Source organism: Chelon labrosus (assembly GCF_963514085.1).
Source record: "Chelon labrosus genome assembly, chromosome: 10".
Classification (NCBI taxonomy): domain Eukaryota; kingdom Metazoa; phylum Chordata; class Actinopteri; order Mugiliformes; family Mugilidae; genus Chelon; species Chelon labrosus.
The window spans coordinates 9,999,698-10,025,935 of NC_140360.1; the positions used below are offsets into that span (position 1 = coordinate 9,999,698).

At 42.1% G+C, this 26,238-nt stretch overlaps 2 protein-coding genes across 2 annotated transcripts in view; one reads left to right on the forward strand and one right to left on the reverse strand.

Moving 5' to 3' along the window:
• Positions 1–1,113: 1,113 nt before the first annotated feature.
• dffa (DNA fragmentation factor, alpha polypeptide) lies at positions 1,114–9,738 on the reverse strand. Its single transcript, XM_084554318.1, has 6 exons — positions 9,423–9,738; positions 6,719–6,877; positions 6,474–6,628; positions 5,464–5,659; positions 4,422–4,552; positions 1,114–3,575 (listed from the first exon to the last, which is right to left on the reverse strand). Exons 1-6 carry the CDS (start codon positions 9,514–9,516, stop codon positions 3,351–3,353), a joined length of 960 nt encoding a protein of 319 aa, XP_084410444.1. The 5' UTR covers positions 9,517–9,738; the 3' UTR covers positions 1,114–3,350.
• A 283-nt stretch (positions 9,739–10,021) lies between these two features.
• pex14 (peroxisomal biogenesis factor 14) overlaps positions 10,022–26,238 on the forward strand; it is a 43,674-nt gene continuing 27,457 nt past the window's right edge. Inside the window, exons 1-2 of the mRNA XM_084553353.1 lie at positions 10,022–10,087; positions 11,534–11,584. Coding sequence (XP_084409479.1) covers positions 10,052–10,087; positions 11,534–11,584 — 87 coding nt within the window. The 5' untranslated portion in view covers positions 10,022–10,051. The remainder of the gene's footprint in view (positions 10,088–11,533; positions 11,585–26,238) is intronic.

Consider the following 26,238-nt stretch of genomic DNA (forward strand, 5'->3'; position numbering starts at 1 on the left):
ACTCCCACTATATGGATATATGCGGATCTAAATATCGTCCGAACGACTCCAAATAACACCAAAGTTATATGGGTGAGTAAACGATCATATTTTATGCCAGAAATAAGGTCCAGGTTGTAAAAAACCGGTAGTTCCCCTTTAACCTTCGTACATTTTGCAGCTTGTTCTCAGAAAACCAAGCTCTTCTCTGTTAAAACAACAAAGTCATTCAAAAGCGCAGAACGCCTGAACTCTTTAATTCTATATTACTGTTTCCTTTGCTCTGTTTTGACCCTTGGAATGAGGCCAACATTATTTTTGAGTTTCAAACGACAGTATGTTAACTTTGCCTGGATTGTTTTTGCGGCCACACACTTTGCAGGTTGAAGGCCGTCTGATCTTAGCAAAGCCAGGTACGCACTGACCCATACGTCAACTTGGCATTTGCAGCCAAACAGAAGTCATGTGACCGCATCGAGACAAGTTTTTTTTTTTTATTATTATTATTATTTTTTTGCAGCATGAAATGCCCAGACAGTCCTCGGGGCACATGGGTGCTAAAAGAGCAAACGTACACTTCTTTCCTGAGCACTGCTAGGTCATAATCTAATCCACACAGACAGCGTGACACTTGACGGCACAATCGACTGCTCCTGCGCTGCCACACTCACTCCTAACTGTTCAGCCTAGTCGGAGCCAATTCCACAGGAATTACGCACACCATGAAACCCATTAACCAGCGGTTGGAAAATATCCAGCAGCACGCTGCCAACAGACTTGTCGCTAATACATATTGTATGCATGCTCGTCAGTGTTTCGCTCACACGTGAAAATAGTATGTTAGCGTAGAAATAAATATAAAGGTGATTCCTTGTCAAAATTGCTAATAATTCAGGAGTATTTTAAGGTGTTTAAATGTTATTTTCACAGAGCTACTGGTTTTGAGGCCAAAGCTAATGTTCTGTGTCTCTACACAATGCTCACCTTTTATTCTTCAGAGGTAGAAGAATTAAATTATTATCTTTCATTCAGATTGTGCCTAATTCTAAATCATCTTAATATCAGTCATACACCGGCGTAGTTAAAAGATTAAATGCTGTTTTATTTTAAGAAAAGCCTTCCTCCACCAGTCAGCATGTAAAAAAAAGGTACCTTTAATCCCCTATTTTGGAGTCACACACAACTTCTTTTTGTAATATTTTCTCTACAAGATTAAATACAAAAGGGTCCAGTAAAAAAAAAAAAAAAAAGCGAGGCACACACAAACACAATACTGAGTAATTAAGACATCTTTCTGAAAGCTTCACTCTTCCCAGCATCTAATACCGAAGTACAAGCGCGGCAGTGACATCTCAATCTCACCAACATGCGCAGAGGAAAAAAAAAGAAAGAAAAAAAGAACGATCTTTCCTGCAAATTCAAATCCATAATTTGTATTCATTGTTCAGGAGACAGATGAGATGACAGGCATGAGAAAAGCTATCTTGTCCATGAGTCACACGGACCTGCACACACTGTCTGCGCCGTCTTACATCACACGGCCACCAGACTGATACATAACTTCCACGGTACTATATAATCGATATTGTTAAAGAGCACTTGTCCGGCTGCGCGGATAATTCAAAGGTTATCTGCGTCGTTCTTGCCCCTAATTTCTACGGCGAGGCTCGCGTGCATGAAGTGACACATGTACGCCTTCTCCGCGAGGAATGATTTTAGTTTTTACAAATACGTTGGGTCCTCTCCCTGTGATCTCATTTGTCATGTTTAACAGCGTTTTACAGATACTTTGATTTTTGTTGCTCCCTTGGACCGGTTTCTGCACTAATCACGCTTCCGAAGTGTATCTACCCGTTTGTTCTTGCATGTGAAGTCTCTAAATGACCTGATGTGTGGATAAGAGGCAGAGGCGACCTGTCCAGGGTGTACCAGTCTATCGCGGGGCTGACACAGAGAGACCGACAGCCATTCACACTCACATGCATACCTACGACCAATTTAGAATCACCAGTTAACCTAACCAGCATGTCTTTGGAGTTTAAAATCGACCTGTGTAAGGCCCATGACACACCAAGCCGGTCAGCAGTTGGGGAACTTGAGGCTGTCTATGATCGGCTGTGGCCTTATCGTTCCGAGGTGTGCACTAATCGGACCCCTGACCCTTCTCCGTCAACTGAGCATGCTGAAATGCGAGGGAAGCCCGTTGGTCTAGAGAGAGCACTCCGACTGACTGTGCAGCTTAGCGAACCAGCACACGAGAGGACTAGGGGAATAACATTTCGTCCATATTTCATCGTAACGTTCCAGTTTGCGAATACGTTCAAGTAGATCATCTGGAATGAAGTAACAGGCAATTTGTTTCTGTAAACACTCTGTGTATTCTCAGACCTCGCTCTTTCTCTTTCTGAATAACGAATATACAATACCGCCACCTGCTGGTATGGACAGATATTTACTCTTACACGGGTTAGCTGTTAGCAATAGTCTATACAGGGTTTTAAAGGGGACTTTAGCACTCGGATTGCATTGCTTTGATGCCGGATTGATGTCTTTTGGGCTTTGAGATAACATCTTAGAGCCTGGTTAACAGATGACGGCAAACTTTCACAAAAAAAAAAAAAATCCCCTTTACTCAAGAAATAAACATTATATTTGTGATAGCACTTTCAACATAAATCTGTTTATGTATTTTGCTGGACATCCATAAGGACCCTCTAACTTCATCAAGGATCTAATATAAATTGAAGTGCAAACCTTTCGTCTTATCTGGCAATCATTGAGGGATAGAAGAAGGCAAAAATGGACAGCAAAGCTGATTCTAATAAGTGCTTGGTGCACTAGATTCACATCTTTAGAAATATGGTGCTTTTGGTAAAAGTTAAATCATTAGATTGATGTCAGTCTTATATTTGTTTGCTACAAATGAAAATAAAGACAGGTAGCTTAGCTGGAAGACTAGAAACTGGGGGATAAACTATTTGGAAACTAGCCGGGAATTATACAAAAACTTCTTCTTATTCAGTTTTTCTTAAAAGCGCTGAAGCAAATTTTGCTACCAGTACACTGCGAGACCTTTTTCTGTACAGGTACGAATATGAGCCAGCAGCAGATTCTATTTTTTCACATAACTCTCAGTAAGACAGCAAATGAGGGATATTTCTCTAAATGTTCAACTGTAGCGTTAGGTTTCCCACCGATATGTTTATCTGTAGTTATTTTCACAGCCCATAGAAAGTAGATGCAAGGGGTCAATGTCAGTGCGCCTTTGATAAACATGACTTGTGCAAATCACCCTGCTTCCTCTTGAGGCAAAAGCATTCAAGGCAGGTGATGTGAATTCTTATCAGTCTCTGCTCAGGTAAAGCCTCGGCCTAGTTGCTGCCTTGGGCTGGGGGTTGTGCGTCCCCCCCAGCGCCCTGCGCACTGGACTGCCGGCTGCCGTCCGGCTGTGTGCTGCTCCTGATGGACTGCATGGCCTGAATCTGCTGGAGACGCGTGTTTAGTTCGGCTTCGCAGGCTTGCAGCAGCGCGGAAGTCCTTTCTCTGTTCCAGCCGAGCACCTGCTGCATAGCTTCCACCCCACGGGTCACCACCATCTGAAGGCACATGGAAGGGAGCTTTGTTTTAGAAATCGGAAGCTTGAACACGTGAAAACGTATAGTGGCTGATCTTTTTTGCATATACCCTAGATTTTTGATGATACTGTGTCAGAAAAGGTTTGACATGAGAATGAAGTTAGCGGTGTAATCTGGCTGCACAGTCTGTCGGAGGGCAAAAGATGCAACCTGTCGACAAGCATGTAATTTATTCATTCTATTTGCATGTATTCGATTTATTTTTTTGCTTTTTGTTAGCATGTTGCAATCACTTTTTGGTTCACTGTAATCATGGCTTCAATTAAATATACTAAGAGATCCTCAAGGATTCTGACATCCACCTTTTCCTGTGAGTAAATGCTTGCCTATTTCCTTAATGGTTTCTGATTATAAAAGCACTTTATGTTTGCAGTTTTAGAGTTAAACAGAATGGAGTCATTGCATTTTGCCCTTTAGCCAACACTGATTATGCTGTGTGCGTTAGCTTTGTGCTCCAATCAGGTTTCAAGTGTCACTCCTTCCGCACCAGCAGGCTTCCCATATTTGGAAGGTCCTGGCTCAAACTAGAAAAGATGCATCAGTTCTGCAACAGTAAAACCAGTGATCATTGCTTGCTATGTCCATTTTTACATCCAATCTATGCTTAGAGCCTTGCATCAGACGGAATAATGTAAGAATATGATGAATTATCTGGACAGATTACACACTGTGACATGTTAATGTGCCCCGGCTGCTCAGATTGGTCTAAATGCGCTGTATGAACTTTTCTGGAGGTTCAAAGAAAGACTGGATCCTCTGAGGCATTTGGCATTTGGGCGGCCTGGATCAATGGTGCGAGCGGACTACCTGCAGATCCTCAGTGGAAAGCCTGGTCTCTGGCGATGTTTTGCCTTTCAGGACCATCAGCGTCCTGGACATGAACCCGGATGCAGCGTCCACCTCCAGTCCGTCCATCACATCCCCAGCATCTCCAGCATCTGACATGTTGATGTATAAAAAAAGGGTTTAACACATTTTTATAATCACTGAAGGAGTTGAGATTGTTAAGCAGCAACAATGGTTCCACCTAGTGACCAAACGGTTCAAGTGCAGCTCTTCAGTTATGAATTGAATATTAGGAACCAAAGAGAAAAGACTAAGAATTTATCAGCAAACACTAACATATGAAAAAACAAAACAACTTGAGAATACACAGAACTGATGTAACTACTTGGATTAAACGTCTTCAAGGAACTCTACAAGTCCAGTTGCCTTTCAATTGAGAAATAACTTCATCTGTATTTAATTAAAAAGCATCTGTTAAAGGACAATGCATCCTAACTGATTTATTCTGTTGCAGATTATTTCAAATACAAATAGGCCAATAATCATTTGCAAATGTATTGTTTCCTTAGATTTAAGGACTGTATTAGGCCTGCATCCAGGTTAAGGTTACATCAGCGATGTCTTTATGCCTTGTCCCACTTACATACCAGACCTGACATTACATTGTTATGTTATTCGCAGCCTCAGCTCCTAGATAGGGCTCCTTGAGAATTTCTATTTAACACACTAGTGGCTCTTCAGAAGACACAGTAATAGATTTGCGGGGGCAAGAAATCCCACAGCAGGGCCGCCTCTAAGACTACAGTTGATTTTCCTCAAGTATTGCTGAGTAACACTCAGTTTCTGTAGAAGGTCTTTACCCCGACCGCAACATATGAAAGAAAAATGACTTTCTAACCAAAAACCAGTAGCAACTTCTCACAGAGATTATAGTGTTTCAGAAAACCATGCCATAAACTCGAAAACCTCTTTAGAGGGCGAGACAAGAATGAAGTATCTTTCTTTAGAAGGACTAGCTCCAAATGGTAAAAATAAAAACGACCACATAATGACACGGCCGTACCTTCCTGGCTAGCTTCGTCCTGCTGTCTGTCCTCGTTCTCCACAGCTTTGAGGTAAAGCTGGAGTAATTCCTTGGACTGCCTCTCCTCCTCTCTGCGGTCCAAAACCCTCTGCAGCGTGTCCTGGAGCTCCTCGGCCTTCTTCTCACTGAACCCCAGAGCAGAGGCTAGTTCAGGGTGCGGGGCATCCACTAAGGTCTGGAACAGCAGGTGTCACGACATATGCTCAACAAGCATCAATAAACCATTGTTTGGGACACTTTTTAGCTCTGGATCCACATCTATAAATAGATTTGTTTTTCATATTCGTAATCTGTCGGCACGACAGCAGCTTTTTCCGTTTGGAGTTCAGGTAGTATTGTATCAGGTTTGAGCTGGGCTGGCCATTTGCAGGTACTTCTTAGATTTCTGTTTAGTGTGTCCGTGACTTAAAACAGCAGCTTTAAACTGTTGTTTAAGCTGAGCAACACTCAACACACGCTCTGTTCCTGCATCTCATGTTGTTGGTCAGGCTGTAAACAGTGACTGGCACGTGGAACAGCCGCCTTGACAGAGATATTCAATATGTGTTAACCGCTGCCTACACATCAAGCTCTGAAACATCGCCTGTTGCAACCCAGAGGATGAGTCATCAGACAATAGCCTATCTCTGGACTATCTCTGCATTAAAACACTTTAGTGTGTAATTACAGACAATGTAAGATTGACAACTGTTAAGCAATAATAAACAATGATTTCAAGGTTCAACTCACCCAGTGTGAGAGCTTAGATGTGTTTTAAATAATTTTTTGAACAACAGTGGAAGTAAATGGTGAGAAACCAGCCATATCAGGTTTGGCTAAACAGACTATTCCAAGTGTGTACGATTAATTTATTGTGCATAATATCCTCAAAGATTAAAACGTTGATGGTGACAAATGAGGATAGCGTATTTTTAGAGGGGGATTATTTTGTTATTGCTTTGTTACCAGCGCATACCAGGACACTGAAATTACAGCAATGATGCTGGTACCTGTAGTTCTGCCTCGGACATGAGAATGATGCTGGTCAGGTCCTGCTTCAGCTGCTGAGCCAATTCCAACCAGGGAGCGGCCGAGCCGGAGGAGTCCACGGCATCAGCCTCCAGCAACACCGACTCCCTCGCCATCCAAGCTGTGCCGCCATCAACTACAACGATATGTAAATGAGGACCCAACACAAGGATGTGATTTTCATCGTGACTCTAGATAAATCTCATACAGGAATAAACCCGCTTACGTTTGCGAACTGGAGACCATGTCTCTTTTTCCTGCAGCAGCATGAACTTTGTGTTTAAGGGTAAACACAAAAAATAGGCTTGATCCTCTACTATAGTCCCATCATTCTCTAGGACCACCGTGACCGGGTCACTGGGTTTGAACCCAAGAAACTCGCCCCCTGTTGGAAAAACAGAGACATTAATTACAATATAGAGCTCATAAAGAAGAATCCAAATTTCATAGCAAACTGATCAGCACCACCAAGACTGTGTAGGAGCTAAATATTCTAAGGAATAATAACTCACATACCACCTGATCGTCAGGTGAGTCAAGCAAATACCTGTGCACCTTAACAAAGTCATTCCACCTGAGCTGTCACCGGTGCTCTTTCATCAAAGCTGTTCTTGTTTGCCTCACATTGCTGCTGAGTGGTTGAACTGTTTACTCCGGCTGTCATCCAAGCTGTAGTGTAGGCTTGTCTTTTAACTTTATGCACATTTTACGTCAATGAGGAATCCATGCCTTTGTTTTGATTGTTACCGCCATTGAATCTTTTTTTTTCTCAATGGTCTTTTTATTGATCTCAAAGTGTACATAAAACAATCACTGTACAGGAAAGAAAATTTTCAATTTTTTATACAACAACCACCCCAGGCATAACACAACCCCTTGTCCAAACATTGAAACATGAGCAAACATAAACACTGAGCAGAGGCAGAGGACACAAACAACACCTGAAAGGGTGAAATACATAAAGCACAAAAAACACAAAAACACAAAAAACAAACAAATAAATAGATACATAAGTGAATAAATAAAAAATACCCAAAGCTTAAACTAAAAAAAAATAATAAAATTAAAAATGAAAAGATAAATAAATAAAAAAAAAATAACAATAAGAATAAATAAAAAATAAAATGGGGGGGAGCTACTCAGAAATTGTCGTTGAGGGTTTCTCATAAAAAACCAAGAAGGGGTGCCATATTTTGTAGAATTTGCTCTCCGAACCCTGAATAGTGTATTTAATCTTCTCTAGATTCATGCAGGATATCATGTCTCTGAGCCAGTGTGAATAAGGAGGAGGATTTGGGTCCTTCCACTTACATGAAATAGCTCGTCGGGCAAGTAAAGTGGCAAAGGCCAGAAAGTTAAGCGTAGTTTTGGGTAGATTCAAATCTGGAGCTATGCCAAAAATACCAGACAAGGGGTTGGGCTCAATCTGATGACAGAGTATTCCTGATTTCCAAAAGTTATCTAAAGAGGGACATGTCCAATACATGTGGTAAAGTGAGGCGGGTGCGGTTTTACATTTATCACATACAGGATCGACCCCAGGGTACATTCGGGCTAATTTGGTTTTTGATATATGGGTACGATGTACTACTTTAAATTGCAAAAGTGCATGCCGAGAACACATAGAAGAGGAGTGTATCCGATCAAGCACCGAGTCCTATGTGTTCTCTGTGAAGGTATAATTTAGGTCTTGTTCCCAAGCAGTTTTTATAGCTGCCATTGAAGAACATTGTAGTTTGGTAATAATGCTGTATAGATTAGACAAGATACCTTTGGAAGTGGGGTTAGCAGAGAGAAACATATCAACAGGGTTGGCTGGGGGTTTATGCGGAAATTGGGTTGTTAAACGTTGTAAATAATGCCTAATTTGTAAAAATCTAAAAAAGTGGGACTTGGCAATGCCGAAAGTTTCTGTTAACTGGGAAAAGCTGGCAAAACAATTGTCAATGTATAGATCTTCAAGGTATTTCAACCCTTTTCTGTGCCAATTCTTAAATGCGCCATCAGCCATTGAAGGAGTAAATAAATGGTTAGCAGAAATCGGGCTTTTAAGTGAGAAAAGCTGTAGTCCAAAGCTTTTCCTAAATTGGCCCCAGATTTGCAAGGAATGTTTAACTACTAAGTTGTTCTTGGGAATGCCCGAAATAAGTGGAAGTGCAGCGCCTAAGAGGGCAGGTGAGGAAACCGCCATTGAATCTTTAGAGTAACTTTATTAGTATTTGAACATCCTTGTGCTATTGGTGCTTAAACTGGATTGACTGGGAATTAATTAATGCAACAAGACACTTGGTATCATTTTATAACTGTGTAATAAGGATCATAAACTAATGCAATTCCCAAATGACAGCACTCAAGGCATTGTGTCAGTAATAATTGCATAAGTGGTCTCCTTACCTAGTATCTAAACAATACAATGCAAGCTGTCTGAACACCTCTATGGATACACAGATTGCAGTGATCTGGGCAACGCCTGGTGACTAGCATTCAAGGAATGAGGTGAACAAGGGGACCGACTTTTCATGTTTAGCTCCTGCAAGTTTGAACATGATGCAAAATGGAAACGTTGCTGCACGCCTCCTGTTAATGCTCTTAGTAGCTGGATTAAGCCGTGCAGCAAAATCACCGTGGCTGCACTGTTGCTGTTTTGAATTTTAAAAAAATGAAAAAAAAAAAAATAAATGGGGAAGATTGTTGTACATCATGTAATCTCTTTCACTTCCAAAACATCCAGAGCTTTTGTCGTTCAGTTCAAATGCGAACTACGTTTGTCGTTAATTACATTTGTGCGACCACGTGAGTTTAAGTTTGACTTCTATGTCAGATTTGGCTTGAATTCTTCCCGTGTCACACATAGTTTTGATCAAAACTAAGCTTTAAAATTAGACAGTCCTCTTAAGGCGCGTTTAGAAGATTTTGGCACGATAACTCACCCGTTTTCTTCAGGTCTTCTAAGGAGGGAACAACCACCCCGTATGATTTTTGTCGGGTGAAATTACACACCTTACACGGTTTCCTATCTGTCATTCTAGGCTGTGTAAAGAGAACCGTGTATTTTATTTATTGTTCTCTTATCCTAATTCTGTCAAACACCAACAGCAGCTCTCCACCACTACTACCTCTTCGAACGCGGAACCGCCACGGTGGCGCTATGGACTCTGGGATGTGTAGTTTTGCCAGTTAGAAAGTTAAAAACGAGCCCCAAGTGTCAGGAGACAGGAGTTTATATATATATATGTGTGTGTGTATTTATTTATTTGTTTTAATCAACAATACTTTTTTCTGCTGAAAACTGCAACGCCACAAACGCGGCATCACCTTGAACAATAATTATCTCAAGGGTTAATATTAGGCGGCATGTATCAAATAAATTCATAAACTTCATTTATTAATATTATATATTTTTTTTTAATTAACACTTAAGATAACGTTCAAGTTTAAAAAAAAGTTCAAATGTACTTTTATGTTTGCCGTTAAGTTAGTCCGGTTGTTGTGAATCAGGAAAAGCAATCGAGTGCGGTTCAGTCGAGCAGCCTCTTAATCATACAAGGGGGACAGGAAGATGGCATCCACCGATCAACCTGACCCACAAACCCAGGTCTCTTCATGCTACTAACGCGTTTACCTCTTAATGTCCAGCTGCGGCAGTGGACTTCCCTAATGTGCTTTATTTGTTGGAGTTTCAGTACCACGGTTTCCTTATGTTGGTTTTGTAGCTGCTCGGCTAACGGAGGCTAGCATGTTAAGTCTGCTAGTTAGCATGCTAGCTAGTATTCGTTTCTAAAGTTGCCTCTCAGACATGCTCCTGCTGACTAGTGGGCGCATAGGGTTCTTGGAGTTTTTACCAGAAGTTGCCAAAATTTATGTGCGCTGCTTACACAGGTGGCTAGCAACTATAGCTACGTCTTTCTGTCTGGTCATGTAGCCTCGTCTGTGTCTTATTATGTTGAGTTAATGATATTTGGAATGTAAAGGTCACTGCTAGCCAAACAAGCCAGTACAAAGTGCTTTGTACTTCGGCTCTTTGCTAACACCGAGTTGGTTAAAACCTGGCCATGCAAAGAAAACAAATGTTAACATGTCACCAGTGACAGGTGCACACTTCTGCAGTCTGTTGCCACATTTGCAATGCTACTGATTTCAATAATTTACATAAGCTACCAGGTATGATGCAGTGTGGAGAGAACTAAATCAATACATGTAGACTATATGTTGACTTACACCAGAGACAAGTGAAGCTAGGAAGAAAATAAAGTAAGGAAATAAAATATTGTCTTGAATCCTAGCAAGCAATTACTTTATTGATAATTGAGTAAGATAATATAGTACATGAGCAACAGATTTCAGTCTTCAAACATAGACTCCCCTGCCAGTTTATTAGGTACACTAGTGAAACCAAATGCATTTAATATATAACTAATCTTAGCTTCATCTTAGGGTTACTCTAATTTGCTTAAAAAAAGCAGAGAGAGCTGTTGATTCAACTGTGTTTTCATTTTGGAGGCTGTGGTTTGTAGCACCATTCATTTGTTTTACTGACACGTGTTCCTATTATTTTGACAACCCCACTTTATTCAGGGGCCTTGGCCAAATAACAGAAGCACTTAACTCCATCCAGCTTAACAGCAACGCAAACTACATCCTCCAGAATGATCATCCAGTAATCATCACCTTCCTTACATCGCTTTAACAGTCATGAAGTTATGTTATTTTATTATGTTACAGTGCATTTGTTTTATATAGTTTACCTAATGTCTTGGCAGCTGTGTGTATATGAGCATGTGCCCAGGCTTCGTGTCACTTACGACTATTCTACAGGACAGACGAAGGCTAGCTGAGTGTATTTAAAGTAATTTTTGCTGTATTTTCCCATTTGCTTATTTATATTTTAAGTCCATTTGCCATGATCATAGATGGTACCGTCTTATACTTCCCTGCTACAATGAACTGATTTGGACTTTCAAATGTAAGATGATGTGAAACGTGTTAATGTGTGTCCTCCAGTAGATGGCACTCTAATACAAGTGTTCCTTTATCTTCTCAGCCTGGCCTTCCACTTGGAGACGATGCAGCAGCTCGCCCCAGAGAACCACTGGTAAGGGTCCAACGTTTTAAACAGCTTATTTGATTGATGAGAGAATTATGGACGAGAATCACAAAATCATTTTTAAGCATGCCCGTTTGCTAAAAGTTGCAAATGAGACGGAGATAATTGGTTCGCATCAAATAGCGCTCATATTTACATGATATTTTCTGTGTAACGTTTTAATGATTACAATTCGTGTAATCAAGAAAAAGTTATGCGTATGTTCTTATAAATAATTCAGTTCATTTCAAATATCACAAAATTTTGCAGATGCCATGATTTCTAATACTAATTCTCCACAATAGCCAAGTTTTTTTTAAGTAGCTGACTTCACCAGCCAGTCCCTTTGCTTTAATTATGTGCTTACCACTGAAATCAGCAGCCGTAGCGTTCCTAAAAGAAATAAAAATAAAAGTCTGCAAATTCTCCGCAACAGTTTTTTTTATTTTTTTATCCCCTTAAGGTCTGATAACTTACGGACTTTTATTTGGCTAATCGGATGATATTACAAACTCCCAAGGGAGATTCAGTGTTAAAGGCTTCCAATTAGCAGACAGTCACTTTAGCATCACTCCGGTGTCCCCAAGCCATAATGAGAGTGTACTTTATGTTCCTCGTCTTTGGAGAGGGGAAAAAGGATTGAGAAAGGTCTATTTTAACTGCGCCAACGTTTCCTCAGTTGCTTTAATCATTTATAGCGTAAAACTTTGACTGCATATCTTTGTTGTTCTTTGTTAAGCCTGCTGTTTTTTTTTTTATTATTATTTTTTTTTTCATTCTATGTCAAGACCCAGGAAGGTTTTGGTTTGCCAATAATTAGCCTGAACGTTTTTGTTCTCAGAGAAGAGTATTTAAGAAAAAAAGACTTGGATAAAGTTGTTTAACTTGGGATTCTTAATCAGGCGGCTTCATTCATTCAAACTGTATAAGTTGTTAATGCTATCAAATGGTAAGATTTAGCAAGAATACACCTAAGTTGTTTTTTCAGAAATGCATGACGGCAAGTGTTTATGAGACATTCCTGGTTCCAAGTGATCATTACTGCCAGGAATGCTGTGTTATTGCTAAGTGGGACGGAATGCGTCTCAGGTACATTCGCTGTCCTTGTATGGGCACAACATCCAGGTTAGAGGAGTGCTCTATTGTTCAGCCTACATGTCTCAATGTCATTCACCACCATTCACTCTTCATCTTCCCCCCATCATCCCTTCATGCCAAGGCTAATTTAATCCTGGGGTTATTGATTGTGGGAGCATTCTCCCAGGCTTTCTTTCAATTTACTTCAATTTCATCATCCCCGTGCGCTTCAAGACTGCCTCCTCAAAAAAGGGAAGAAATTCTTGTTATGAGGGTCCTGATTCGAGACCGGTTGACAAGTCCCACCACCGCTGCCGCCGCCGCCCGCCCTCACTTCCAGCCCTTTTTCTCCTTTCTCTTTTTGATGAGCTGCTCTTTCCCAGTTAAGTGGATTATTACAGTAGGGATAATTCTTGTCACATGGCATTATTTGGATGAGGTGAATAATTGAAATTTGTGTCTGAAAGGATTTTATCTGGATGAGAGGAAAGGGAGTGCTGGCAGGGTTGCGAGGGCAGAGAGAGGGAAAGAGAGAGAGAGGGAGGGAGGGAGGGAGAGAGAGAGAGAGCGCACACACACACGTTTGTATAACATTTATGTGCACATTGACATGTGCATGTCAGACAAGCCAGTGTGTCAGACTGGGGACACCAGTCATGTTAACAGGTTCTGACTCACCTCGCCCAGATCAGCAGGCCCTGGCACTCTGCACGGCATGGGCTATCCTCAGTGGCAAGAGGGCCAAGCTCAGGGGCCAGTGCCACAGCCTCTGCCACCACACAGGCCAGAGGGGGCAGATCGGGGGCTGCGGTAAGAGAGAAGAAAGGGTGGGCCTATGCGAGTCCCGTGGTTGACTGGTATACCAGTCGCTGCCAGCCGCCACCGCTGCCTCTGCTGCTGCTGCTGCCGCTGCCTCTGGCGCTGCTGTTTGCTCGCCCTCACCCCGGCCCTCTCAGTCTATTATCCCCACCCACCTTCCGCTCATCCCTGCCACGGCCATTACCCCTGCCAGTCTCCTGCTGGTGTTTCCCTGGTGTGTGTGCTCTCTCCGTACAGTGATCACCGCTCACCCCCTTCAGTCAACTCTGTTATAACTGCTTTTAAATCCATCCAAACATATGCCAACGATATCTATGAGCATAGGTTCCACAGAAAATGGGAACTACATTAACATAATATACAGCTGCGTATTGTGAGGACAAACTAAATGTATGGAATAAAACACTATATTTAACTTATTTGACTATTTTGAGTGATATCATTTCACAGTCATGACCAAATTACCCTAAAATGCATTATTATTTATTAATTTATTATCGTGATGTCTTTATATTCTTTGCTATTTCCATCCACCAATCTAAATAACAACTATATCCGTATTAATGGCCTATATTAAAAGAAATAAAATAATAAGACATCATATTTTTTTGCAATTCTCATCATGTAATATGTCCAGTGTCACTTTTTCTCGATTGTCCTTTACAAAAATGAGTTGCTATTGGTGAGAAACAGAGTTGCCCCCTCACCAAACCCAGCCTTTACACTTCTAGGTATCACTGATAGTATCAAGCCTTTTCTTCTTTGATCTCTAAAAAAAAAAAAAAAAAAAAAAAAGATTCTGCACTCTGAATGACTAGGTGCATTTCTGTGTGGGTATGCAAGCATGCGGTTATCTCGTGCAGGAGTTGCATGTGTGCCATCCGTACAACTTGTGTGTGAGTGTGAGTGTGTGCGCACGTGGGCATACATGGTGCGAACCCGGGTGTGTGCTCTTGTGTTTAGGTTTGGGGATTTTAGTACAGCGGAGGGAGGGGAAAAAAGAATTGTAAGAAGAACATCCCCGGTCTCGCAGCAACTTCAAAAGCTCTCCTTCCCCAGGATATTAAGCGACTGTGATGAAAAATTTAGCAAGCGTTAAATAAGCCGCTTTGAAGTGATCTGTTTTGGCTCGGCAGCCTCCAAATTTCCGTAGCCCCTGTGCAATAGCCATCTTTCTATAGAGGGAGAAATAAAGGAGCAGTGTGCTAAGTGCAGCGGTTGTGGGTGACCTGGCTGGCTGGTTGGCGGAGAGGACGTGCCAACAGTAATTGGCGCAGCCAGAGACATGAAGGTACCACTGCCTCTGCTGTCCGCTGTCCCTTTTTTGTCATTCTCCTTTTTTAATTTTTTCACCCCTCTCTTTCTTTCTCTCTCTCTCTCTCTCTCCCGGATGGCTCTTTTGCTGAGCCTCATGGTTCGCAGGCGGACAGATGTTGCTCATATGTTCGCTCCGAAAAGAGATATTTTATTTTTTTTTTCTTCACATGCGCGTGGGTGTAACACAAATGTAACACAGTGGTGATACCAGGAAGTCAGAGGTTACTCTCAGGTCGTGACTCAGTTATTTTTTGTCCTCAATGACTTTCCCCGTGGAACATGTGTTTATGGAAACATGTATCCTTTCACTTCAAGCGGCCTGTCCTACGTGCATGTGTGGATTTTTCTTTTTCTTCACCGCATTATAAAATTTCTAAACTACACCCCCTCCCCCCCTGCAAACAAACAAAAAAAGAGAATCCTTTTTACACGTCCGACGCCATAAAGCAGAAATAACAAGAAGTTCTTCTTCTTATTTGATGATTCATTTTTCAATCCGTTTCACATTCATCACTTTTAAAACCATTACTTTAATTTTTGAGAACTCCAGGTTTCAACACGCTCCAAATTAATTATTGGGGCAGAATAAGAAATGGGAGTCGGTAATGAGTCTGGTATGGTAACTCCATTCTGTCAAGAAACTAGGCTACCATTTAGTTAGTCAAGGGAACCTTCTGAGATTTTCCTTTTTTCCTCTTTGCTCATTACTTTAATTGTAATTGTAATCCTTTATTGGAGCTGTCTGCAGTAAAGGAGAGTTATGGTCCGAGTGGGGGCGCGAGCCATAGAGATATTTCATGATTATTGGGGAAGACGGTCACTAGGTGGCAGCCACTAGTTCGGCCTCGCTGTAATTACTGAGTGGGAAGTGAAGTGAAGTGATGCCGGGGAGAAAGTGTGCGTCCGGGGTGTGTGTGTGTGTATGTGTGAGAGGAGAGATTTCTCAAATTCTTGGGCGCTCCTTGAAAGAGAAAAGTCGAATAAATCTGATCACCTCGCCGTCTCAAGAGTCAATAGTTCCTGTCGCGTTGACTGTAAACACGCGTCACACTCTGCAGGAAAAACAAATCAAAAGGCGCGCGCTGGGAGATTTATCTTCGTATTTTCGAGGTTTGACTCTGAATCAAGTTGGTTAATTTTTAATGTCGTTTGATACGCTTGCGTATGAGGAGTAACGTTGAGTAAGTACAGTAAGCATGTGAAGAATACCGGAGTGTCATTGTGCTACCTGCACCTTTAGCTTGACGAACATGTGTGCACCACAGTTTGTTTCAGTGGTGAAGTTTTCTCTTTGAAACGCGTAAAGGCTCAATTCTCTGTTTCACAGCGCTCATTGTGCATCATGCGCTGTTTGTTTCGGTGGTTAATGACACAGGAAGGGCCCTCCATTTTATTGTTGCTGTGTTGCACTTTTTCCCCTCCTCGCCCCAGCCCGGCAGCAGCCTCCTTAGAGGACTCTGTATGAATTCTCACTGTCATGTCCAAGGACGAGTGGCGCAGGGTCAGCTAATTGCTTTTATGATTATGATTTCACGTCAGATTTATCGTGCATGCTCGGAGCACATCTTCCAGGTCCTGCCGACGTTGCTGGCTTGGATGGGGGGGAAAATGAGTTTACAGCTTCTGGCTGTGACTTCTTGTTTAAGTGCAGGTCACACTTTTTGACTCATTAGGGTTGAACGCAGGGGGTGAATCACACAGGCTTTTCCTGTAAAAGCCTCTGTTTTCTATGTCAGTGACTGTACTTGTTTTTCTCATATTTGGCCACAAAAGAGCATTTTACTTACTTTGTCTTCAACATGTGCTAAAGTTTGGAGGTCATGAGTTAGGAATGACACAGACAAGGATTTGGGGTTTTCTGTCGTTTGAACTTTTTACGAGCCATAAATCTCTCATCGTCGTTTCTGTTCGCAGATGAAATCATTACGCTTATTCCCCTCATAGTATGCCAGAATTATCAGTTGACATCCTTTTGATGTCGGTGACTTTTTTATCCGTCGGTTCCACCCTCCTCTTTGAAAAAAAGGATGAGCACAGATGAGTCCAACCCGTTTTTATAAATTATTTTTGTTTTGTGGGTTTTCTCTCTCTTGCCTCGTGCGATGACCCGGAGCGGATCCGCGCTGCCAGCCGAGACAATAGCGTTTTTATTTTGGTTTCTGATGAAAGCGCCGAGAGGCCTCTAATTCACTGTAAAGTTCATAGTGAGCGAAGAAGGAGCTGTTGTCACTGTATGCCAATAATACACATATTTTATGTAGATGGTGGTGTTTCTTGTCACAAGCCGCGGCTCTTGATTTGTTGCAGTAATCTGACCTCCCTCTGACCTTCCTGGCTGGGCCGCAGTGTGACTAGTGACAGATGCAGCCTGGGAATATGGTTTGGATAGTTTTCCAGTGCTCGGAGGAATGTTGAAGCTAGTTTTACGCAAAGTTCATTTTGGAGACATATGTAAAGTCTGTGATTAAGCTGAATTCAATAAACTTTAATGAATGCTTAGGACTTTATTTGTAGGGTTTTTGTCTCGGCGAGTGTATTAATGTAAACGGCATGGTAACAGAGCTGTAATTTCCTATTCTCCCACAATTTAGTGAACTGTCACAATATGTTTACTTAAGAAATGATAGAAATACGACACCAGTTTAATTACAGCGTAGTCATTTTGCCTCAATATACTTGGGAAAGTGGCCTTATTGAGCCGAGCTTCCTTTATACTCTCTATTCTGCTTTGTAATTACTTCAGCTTGATTTATCGCCTTTTCTTTGTGTTTATGGTTGTAAACTGCTCGAGTGAGTAACTTGGTCTGAGAGTGGCTTGTCTCCTTGCAGCGAGGCTGGAAATCTCCCGATGAATCTGAGATGTCTCTGCTGTCAAGACTGCTCACATCGCTCTCAGCCTCCAATGTCACTTTCAAGGCATAATTACACAAGTTGTGTTGATTAGTATGAGAAGCAATTACGGTGGCTTTCCGCCGCAAATGGAGAATGTGATGGCTCTTGATTGACAGGAAGCATCCTGGCTTTAATAAGTAAATGACTATGGTAATTCAGGTACTGAGACCCTTTGATTTGTCAGCATCTTTCCAATTTTTGTGATGTCCTGTGATTTTAATGAACATGAATTTGATTGAATCCCCCTTCATTTCCCCCGTCCCCGCACCTGTCTGTCCGTCTCTGCGCTCCCAGACCAGCCAGCGCTCGCAGCGAGGGAGCCATACACTTAATGCTTTCAGAGCTATCCTAAACGCTTCTGCGGCTCAGGCTAAATTATTTCTCTCTGAATTAATGTTTTGTTTTTAAAAAGGAATGGGGGGGGGGAGAAAAAAAAAAAGAAATAAATGAGCAACATGTTAATTCTGGCACGCTATTCAAAATGCCTTTTAGCAGATCGTTCTTTCACAAGTGTAGAAATCAGAGGAAAAATTATTTGTAATTGACACTTTGGGGAACATTTTTTTTCTCCTTTTATCTGGCTTCCCAGTAAGTTATTAGCTGTTAATTTGTCGGCAAGCTCCCCTACAGCGCCAGATATTTGTTCAAATGCCGGGATCCCCTCAGCGCATTTGTAACTACACTTCTGAAAATGCTGCCCTGCCTAATTATGTAATATAATACTGCCTTTTAGGCAAGTTTCATTTAATTGAATAATATTAGAGTTGGCTAATGGTGAGCTATTGGAACAGCAACACTTAAAAGATCCATACGGTATAAAACACACGATAGGTCGGTGCGCTACAGTTAACACGGCAGCCCGAAGCTTTTACACTAAGATCTGTGTGTTTTAGATATTTGAATTAGAGCCAAACATTTATGCTGAAATTTGATTGGCCCTAACCCTCGCTCTCATATTTCTTTCTTTGTTAACCACACTTTGGCCTAATCAAGTAATTCCCTGTTTGTCTTAGTAACCCCCTATAGAGTCATACATGCATACATATAATAAAATAATTTGCTCTTGCACTCCCTAGCCCAGCTGTAATTTATATGGATTGAATGAGTGCTGCATTGTGGAAAAGCACGAGTGGACCAAATGCTCGTTTGTCACCTCTAATAAATGTTGGAATGTAAATTATGAACTTATGCTTCAGATGTAAATGCACTTTATTCCAGTCCTTTAATGTAAACAGCCCACTCCAATACATTAAGGGGGTGGGGGGTGTCTGGGGGAAGGGCGGAGGGGTATTAGACTTGGAATTTTGACTGTTTTCCCAATCAATAACAAACACAAAAGGGCCTAGATGGGGAGCGTTATAACATATCTGAAGTCGCCTTCATAAATTATTGCATGAAAGCAGGCTTGTACACCAAAAATGTAAATACATTAATGTTATTAATAATGTAGTGACTAATAGTTCTATCAAGACTGTAATAGCAGTTTAATGGAATATGACAGCAAGAATGTATTGCGCTTCTTACATTTAGACGGGACCTCACATGACATTTATCAGCGATTTCTGTAACAATTTTTTTGATTATTTTGTTAAGTTAATTGCTTCTTTTCCCCCCCGAACGTCTTCTCCGGGAGAGGGGGCAAAAAACTGGTAATGGATATTAATTAATATGTGTCAGTTTTCTGGGTTTGATTAAAAATAATGAAAGCAAAATGCTAATGGGATTTCAGAGTTTCTGCGTGTGTGGCGCCCCGAGATTGCAGCTTTATCTGGGGAATCTGTAGAAAAAAAAAAAAAGAAAGAAAGAGATAGTGTGCTACTCGCCGGGCTAAAATAAAAGTGACAGAATGCTGAAACTGAGATGAATTATCTGAAAACCTGCTAAAATAGAGCACTTAAGTGCTAATTAGCCTAACTTTAGAAGTGTGGCCCAGATGTGCGTTGCCGGTAAGCTGTTGAGTTTTCAGCGCGTTGTAGTGAAAACAAGAGCCTCGCCTTCAATTCACCTCTTCTTAAAATGACATTATCCTCACCTGCAGCTGAAGGAGGTATTTGTCTGAATGAAAGGAACGCGTGAATCATTTCTGACAAGTTTCTTTCTTTGCAAGGTGTTTTTCCAGGTACTGTGTGTTTCTCATATGTTGCTGCTGTCTGCCAGGAAAATCACTGTATGGACTTGTTTTTCTTGACGGTTACGCAGCTTGGATGTGTTTTTTCTAGGCCGGATTTGGCCTTTCATTTAAACTAGACCTTCTTCATGCATCTTTAAAACTGAGCCACTCTTCACTTGGCACTGATTACAGCTGGACCTCAGTGCTTTCATTCATAGTCCACTACAGTCATCACGCAGAACTCCTTTGCCAAGACTTCTTTGTGTCTGCTTGTGCTGCACTCTTTGGTGAAAAAAAAGCCTTTTTTTTTTTTTTTTTTTCTTTTTCCTCAAAGCTATCATTAAGGTATAGTGCACAAGTGTAGACCAGCAGTGAAACAGAGGTTGGCACAGTAAAAAAAAAAAACGTAGCCACTGGCACAACTGACAATTATCCGACACCTGGACTGGCTCTCCTCCCCTGCGCCTTGCGTCAAGACTGTCGACTTCTTGTTAATGCACTGATTAACAGGAAGATTGCATTTGTTTTGCTGTTCAGCTCTCCTGGCAGCCCTACTTTGCTCTCTCTTTGATTAAAATAGTAGATGGATGGATGTGGCTCGATCGTGAACTTCAAAAGAAAGAGTGAGTAGGAGGCGATAGAAACTGAATAAACAAGAGAGTCTGCGGCCTTTCTGTCCCCTCCAGATTGTGTTTAGTGTGGATTTTCGGGTTTTATGGGAGGTATCGGCGGCCTGCAATCCTGTGGAAAGAGTCAGCCATCGCAGACGGCGGCCAATGGTCTTTGGTCGTCCCCATGTATGACTCAGATGTTTCTGTCTCCCCTTCTGAGTCTCTGAGACCTGCATCCTGTCTGTTCTCCCTTACGTCTGCAGCGCTACGTCATGGTTCCAAAAGTGTGTGGAAAGTGGTTTTAGGTATCATGGGGACGAGGGAAGGGGAAGTGAAGGGGGCTGTACTTTTGAAATGCGGAGAGTGGCATTGTCATGTGTTTTCTGTGTCAAGGTCGACAGAAAATGTCAGAACAGGTGTGCGTCTGCTGCTGAGCTGCTTGCCAACTCAGCCCCTTTTGCTGTAACACGCCACCCCGTGTGACATTATAGTGGTTCAACCGTGGGTTGTCCGCTCTCCTCATTCTTTCGGAGGGGCCTGGTAAAACACGTATTATTTTTATTTTTATTTTTTTCTTTCCCCGTCGCCACGTGACGTGACGCGATGCAGAGCTGGGGCGGGTGTTGACGCCAGAGCTTTGACCACTGCCTCTGATTGTCACGTAGTCACAAGGAGCATGGGGTGCTGTGCAGCAGCGACGTGCAACATTCTTTTCCTATTACCTCTTCTTTTTTAGCAGAGATCTGGTATTTCTATCTAATAAATCTTGCCGTTTTAGGTGACATACATTTCATAGAGAGGGAAGTCTTCAGCATTAAATTAATATTTTGTCAGCGCAATCCTAGGACAATATAGTGTAATGAGTAGAAATGCAGTATTAGAGATCAAATGTATAAAAAAAACAAAAACTCAAATCTTAATTTGAGTTTCATTGTAAGAAAAGAAATGCGTGACTCAAAACAGCTTGATGGAGTTAAGTATGCCTTTTTTTTCTTTTTTAAGTCCGTGTCACACATCTAAATATTCAGTGTCATTCAACCGTGTCGCAAAACCTGAAAAATCTGTCTCATAAGAGGTGGATTATCTTTAGGTGGGGCATGAATGGACCAAAACTTACGCAGGCTTTTGTCACTTCATGACGTTTTATTACTGAAGAATTCTCCATTGTTGTAGTGCAACCGGTTAACAAAGGCTCAAATGAAGAATTATCATTTGATCTGACGAGCTGTCTGGTTTGTGTTCTCTTCGACATCGGGTTAAATCAGAAGGAAGACAAGTGTTACTCCTCTGCTCTGACCCTGATGGCTGTTGTGTGTTGTTTTTTTTTTTTGATGCTGTCAGCACCGCGCTCTCCTCGTGTTCGTCCTACTCTCGAGGTTAGACTCGTAGTGGTAGTTGGACGCCTCTAGAAAAAGAGAATTAGCCAACATTTTTCTTTGTCACTTAGCGTGATCAGGAACAGACCCTGCTTGCTGTCTTTCTCCAAAACCAAATGAAGAACCGCTGCCTTAAGTTTCCTCCCTGGTTTGACGGTGATTTCACTCTGACTTGTCTGCCACTGTAGATGTGTGGCCCATTGTCTTGGCAAGTGTGTCTAAATGTTTCTGACAGGTCTCAGTGAAAGACAGGCCGCAAGGGTAATCTGCCAGGCTTTCCTAACCCCCCACCCCACCCCGCTGCTCGACTTCACCCGTGCAACCCCTGGCCAGTAGATGGCGATGTTCATCTTCTCTGGCTCTCCTCCTGCCTAGATGCATGTCCCTGTACGCCAGCCTTCCCCCTCTGCTTCTCTCTGTGGCACTCGCTGAGGAGAGAGGGGTCTCACCCTGTGTGGAGGGTCATGCCACCAATTCCTGGCCCCCTTTGAAGACCATGAAATTGCTGATCCAAGACACATGATTAGTGCATTCAGCCTACTGACTGGAGAAGGGTTGACACGCGATAACAATGTCACTGGAATGTCACAATCTGTCTAGTTGTCTTTGTGGGCATACGCTCATCCGGTGGCACGGTTGCGCCCAAGAAAGAATAATTTGATCAATAAAAGCACACCTCTCTCCCTCTATTGTCGCCGGCCTCTCTATTCAAGTTTTATTAGTCAATTTGGCCGACTGGCAAGGCTGCACACAAAACCGATGCCAGCTCACTGCATCTTCACCCCCTCAGCTCCCTGCTTTATTTGCCTACCGTAGTGGTTCAGTTCAACTCAGCTGTGCCGTGCGTGTCTGTTGGGTGGGTGGCTAGAGTGCTTCCTTTAGTGAGCGGAGCGGCCTGGATCAACAGAGGACTGGGGATAGGCTTGTCACTGTAGGTCGCTTGTGACGGAGGCGGCCCTCTCTCCTGACACCACAACACAACTTCTGCGGCGTGTCGCTCGGACACAAGCTCCACGCTGTTTGCCGCCGGTGCCGCTTGCGTTTTGCCTCAATCAGCTAATTGAATGTGAGAGGCCAGTGGGTCTTGATGACACAAAGGACAATGCACAGAGCGGCGGCAGCTTTAAGAGACAACTCGGCGTTTGTTTGCGTTACTATAGTTCCTTGAAGGTCTGTTCACAAAAGAACCAGATGAACCGATTGACGTCGATGAGTTTGTTGAGGCTCAAAACTTGACTTTTGTTTTGCAGTTCATGCTCTTCAAATTTAATGACCACCATTTATATATATTATCTTGTTCTGCAGCAAATGTATAAATCACCTTATAAGTGCATTTTCAGATTTTTCCATTCATCTAAATTTGCACTGTGAGCCCTGTTGTGTTTGTACGGGTTAAAAGTCTCTTGGAGCTGCTTTCTATCACCTCGTTTTGTGAAATAAAACATTTATACGTCAAGAAAACTTGAATCGCGAGGAAATTATCAGCAATCAGAGTCTGCGCGCACTTCTTCTGCTGTCTTTTTTAACATCTCCTCAAATATTTGTAGTCTCATTTCTGCACTTTTCGGCTCGTGACACATTTTGAGACCACATCGTGACCGTGCTGCTGTGGTACATTCCACTGATATACTGTAAACTTGCGTCGTGAGCACTCTCATTCTTGTCACAAAATGTCATCGCGAACGGCAAAAGGAAAGAAGAGAAAAAAAAAAAAGAAAAGAAAAAGAAAAGCTTCGAATTACAGGAAAGAGGCACTGCATTAAAGAACAAAGGAGATCGATGGCAGTACATTAAATTTTATGCGAATGAAAAAAAAAAAATCAACTAATTAAAATTGATTACGCCTGCTTTGTAAATGTGTTTCTGAATTAAATTATTGTATGAAAACATTTTGACCAATCGAGGAGCTGAGGAAGTATCCATTACTGGATTGCAGCTGAGAAGGGGCTGCAGTGTTTTGTGGTAGCTAAGTAGTTTGTTGTGCTTTGCTGCGACTCCCCTCTTGCACCCCCCCACTGCTAAAGTGCCATGGGTTAATCTCTGATGACCCTCATCTCTCAGAGCAGCTCCAGCCTCATGGTTTGGGCCTTTTACCTGAATTAAAAGGAATGTATGGGCTATATAAGTATTTTTGTCCAAAGTGGGTGAAAGTGAGGTGTCACTGGAAGAGTTGCTGCTCTTTAGTCATCAGGGCTCTTGGGGCTCTCGGGGCCCCACTGGGGATGTCCTTATCTAAACAGTCATCTGTCTCGCTAGTTTAGCAAGGGCAACCCCAGGCAGCACCACTGACAGTTGCACATTAAGAAATGTCAGACTCGGCTTTATGTCGAATCTCTCAAGCTAGTTTTGAATTGGCTGCCTGCCACGCGTTTGTCTTCAGGTTCAGATCTCCCGCGAATAAAAGAAATGCATCACTATGTTGCTGCGTGGTGTTATTTTTCAAACACTTGTTGTTTAGCGTGAACCCCTGGGTCTTCCTGCTGCACTAAAACAATTTCGTTTTTTGTTTTTTTTTAATCACGTGTGTCGGGTTCTCGAAAGAAAACCCAGAATCAGTGAAACTCGAGCAAACAGTTCGACCGTGCAGTTTTGTGGTTTTTAAGACATGCAATAACTTCAGTTTACAATACAAAAAGAAGTGAAGCTGTTGCGTGAAATCGTCAGCCAGCAAGCTGAGCCATAAAATATGTTCTCGCAAAGTTTTGAAATATAACTTTACATCATCGTAAAAGTCGCCTACATTTTCAAAGGAACAGGGCAACTTTTCATTTCCTTGAGGGCCTTATGTAATTCACAAGGTGGTACTGTGTGTATTTATCTGCACTTTGCTCCGTTTTTACAGTTTGTGCTGTAAAATGGTGTCCTCGCTGAATCAGATGTACTTTAGCCCTCTGTGTTTCTCACGGCTAAACCCACTCAACTTTTCCATGTTGGTGATGACTGAACCGTGATAGGGAAATGCTGCTGAATGGAAAGTTTGCTCTGTACATGCAGTGGTCTTGAAAAAAGCTCGATTTCCGTCCACCAACCCTCCCCCTTTACAAAAATTGCATAATGCGCTTTTGATGTCATGATCGTAGCCTTGCCCATGGCTCTGACACTGATACAGCACTGTATGTTATTTTTAAACCTTTGCATAGCAAATGTCAATGAAGTTTTCCATGACCCTTTTTTCATCTACTGAAATGTTGACCTTTAAATTTCAAAAGTTAGGACCATTCGATAAGGATTGACCACATTCAGAGTTTACAGTACACAGAAAACCGACCCTGTACTTACCCTTGTGCTTTACTGTACTGTTTTAGCAGATATATAAGTTAGCCTTAACCAACCTGTGCTTCTTCAGGAGTACAAAAACAGCCCACGTTTAACCACTACTCCTTTATCAGATTAAACTGATGCTCAAGTTGAGTTTCGGTAATGTCTCTGCTCGTTGGATTTTCTCAGCTTGCGGCTTCTCCGAAAACAACTACACAATAAATAAGCATGAGACACAGTGAAGCAAGAAACTTAAGGTTCTTTTTCTATAGTCGTTGGCAGAATGGGCCATCTCCAGCGAGGCCTTCGAAGCTCCTGCAGCATCTGAACATGTTTTGTGGGTTAGCTAAATGGCCCGGTCCGCACTTCACTTCCTGATGTCTCTCAGGGTCAATAATTCCCTATAGCTGCTCCCATGAGGCATTGCTTCCTCCACTAAAGGTCACATCAAGGCGGGAAAGATGTCACAATTAGAAGGGCATTTAAAGCCGCTCTTTTAAAAAGATTAAAAAGCACTGTCGGCCACATCAAGCAGGCAGGCGACTAAAGGAAACGCAATAATTGCATTAAAACTTAATTCCTTTCTGGCAGGGCTCTGATATCAGAAAGGTATTGGGTTAAGTCATTTAAGACAGCTGCCCCTGATAGCAAATCATCCATGAAAGCACCAAATTAATATAGAGCTTCATTTTTCGCCGTCTCTCACTTTCACTCGCTTTTGGTCCTCCAAACGTGTGTTTGGGGGGGAAATTTGAGACTGGCCTAACACAATTTTTGTTCATGTCTATCAGTCTGTTATTATATCAGGGGCACTTCTCCACAAATGTACAGGCCGGGGCAATTTGGAATGAATTGATTCACACTGAGACCGAATCCTATACTTGCTAATGATTTCCTTTTAGCCCCTCTATTGCACCCACCCACTCAACGTCTTGTTCCATCATGACCTCTGAATCTTGTTGCAGAGTAAATGACATGGCACAAGGTGTTGCCAAGTAGATGGCAACGTCATTTTGTTTAGCGGAACAAAAACTACGTGTGCTGATTGGTTTTAGATCCGTTTATCCACTGTTTAGTCTGTGATAACTTTGGGCTTTGGATGGAATATCAGCTTGTATCACTTCATTGCTTGATAACTGTTGGTTTGAGTTGACCTAAATAATTTGGGAAAGCAAGACTGTCTCCTCTGAGGCATCTTTTGTC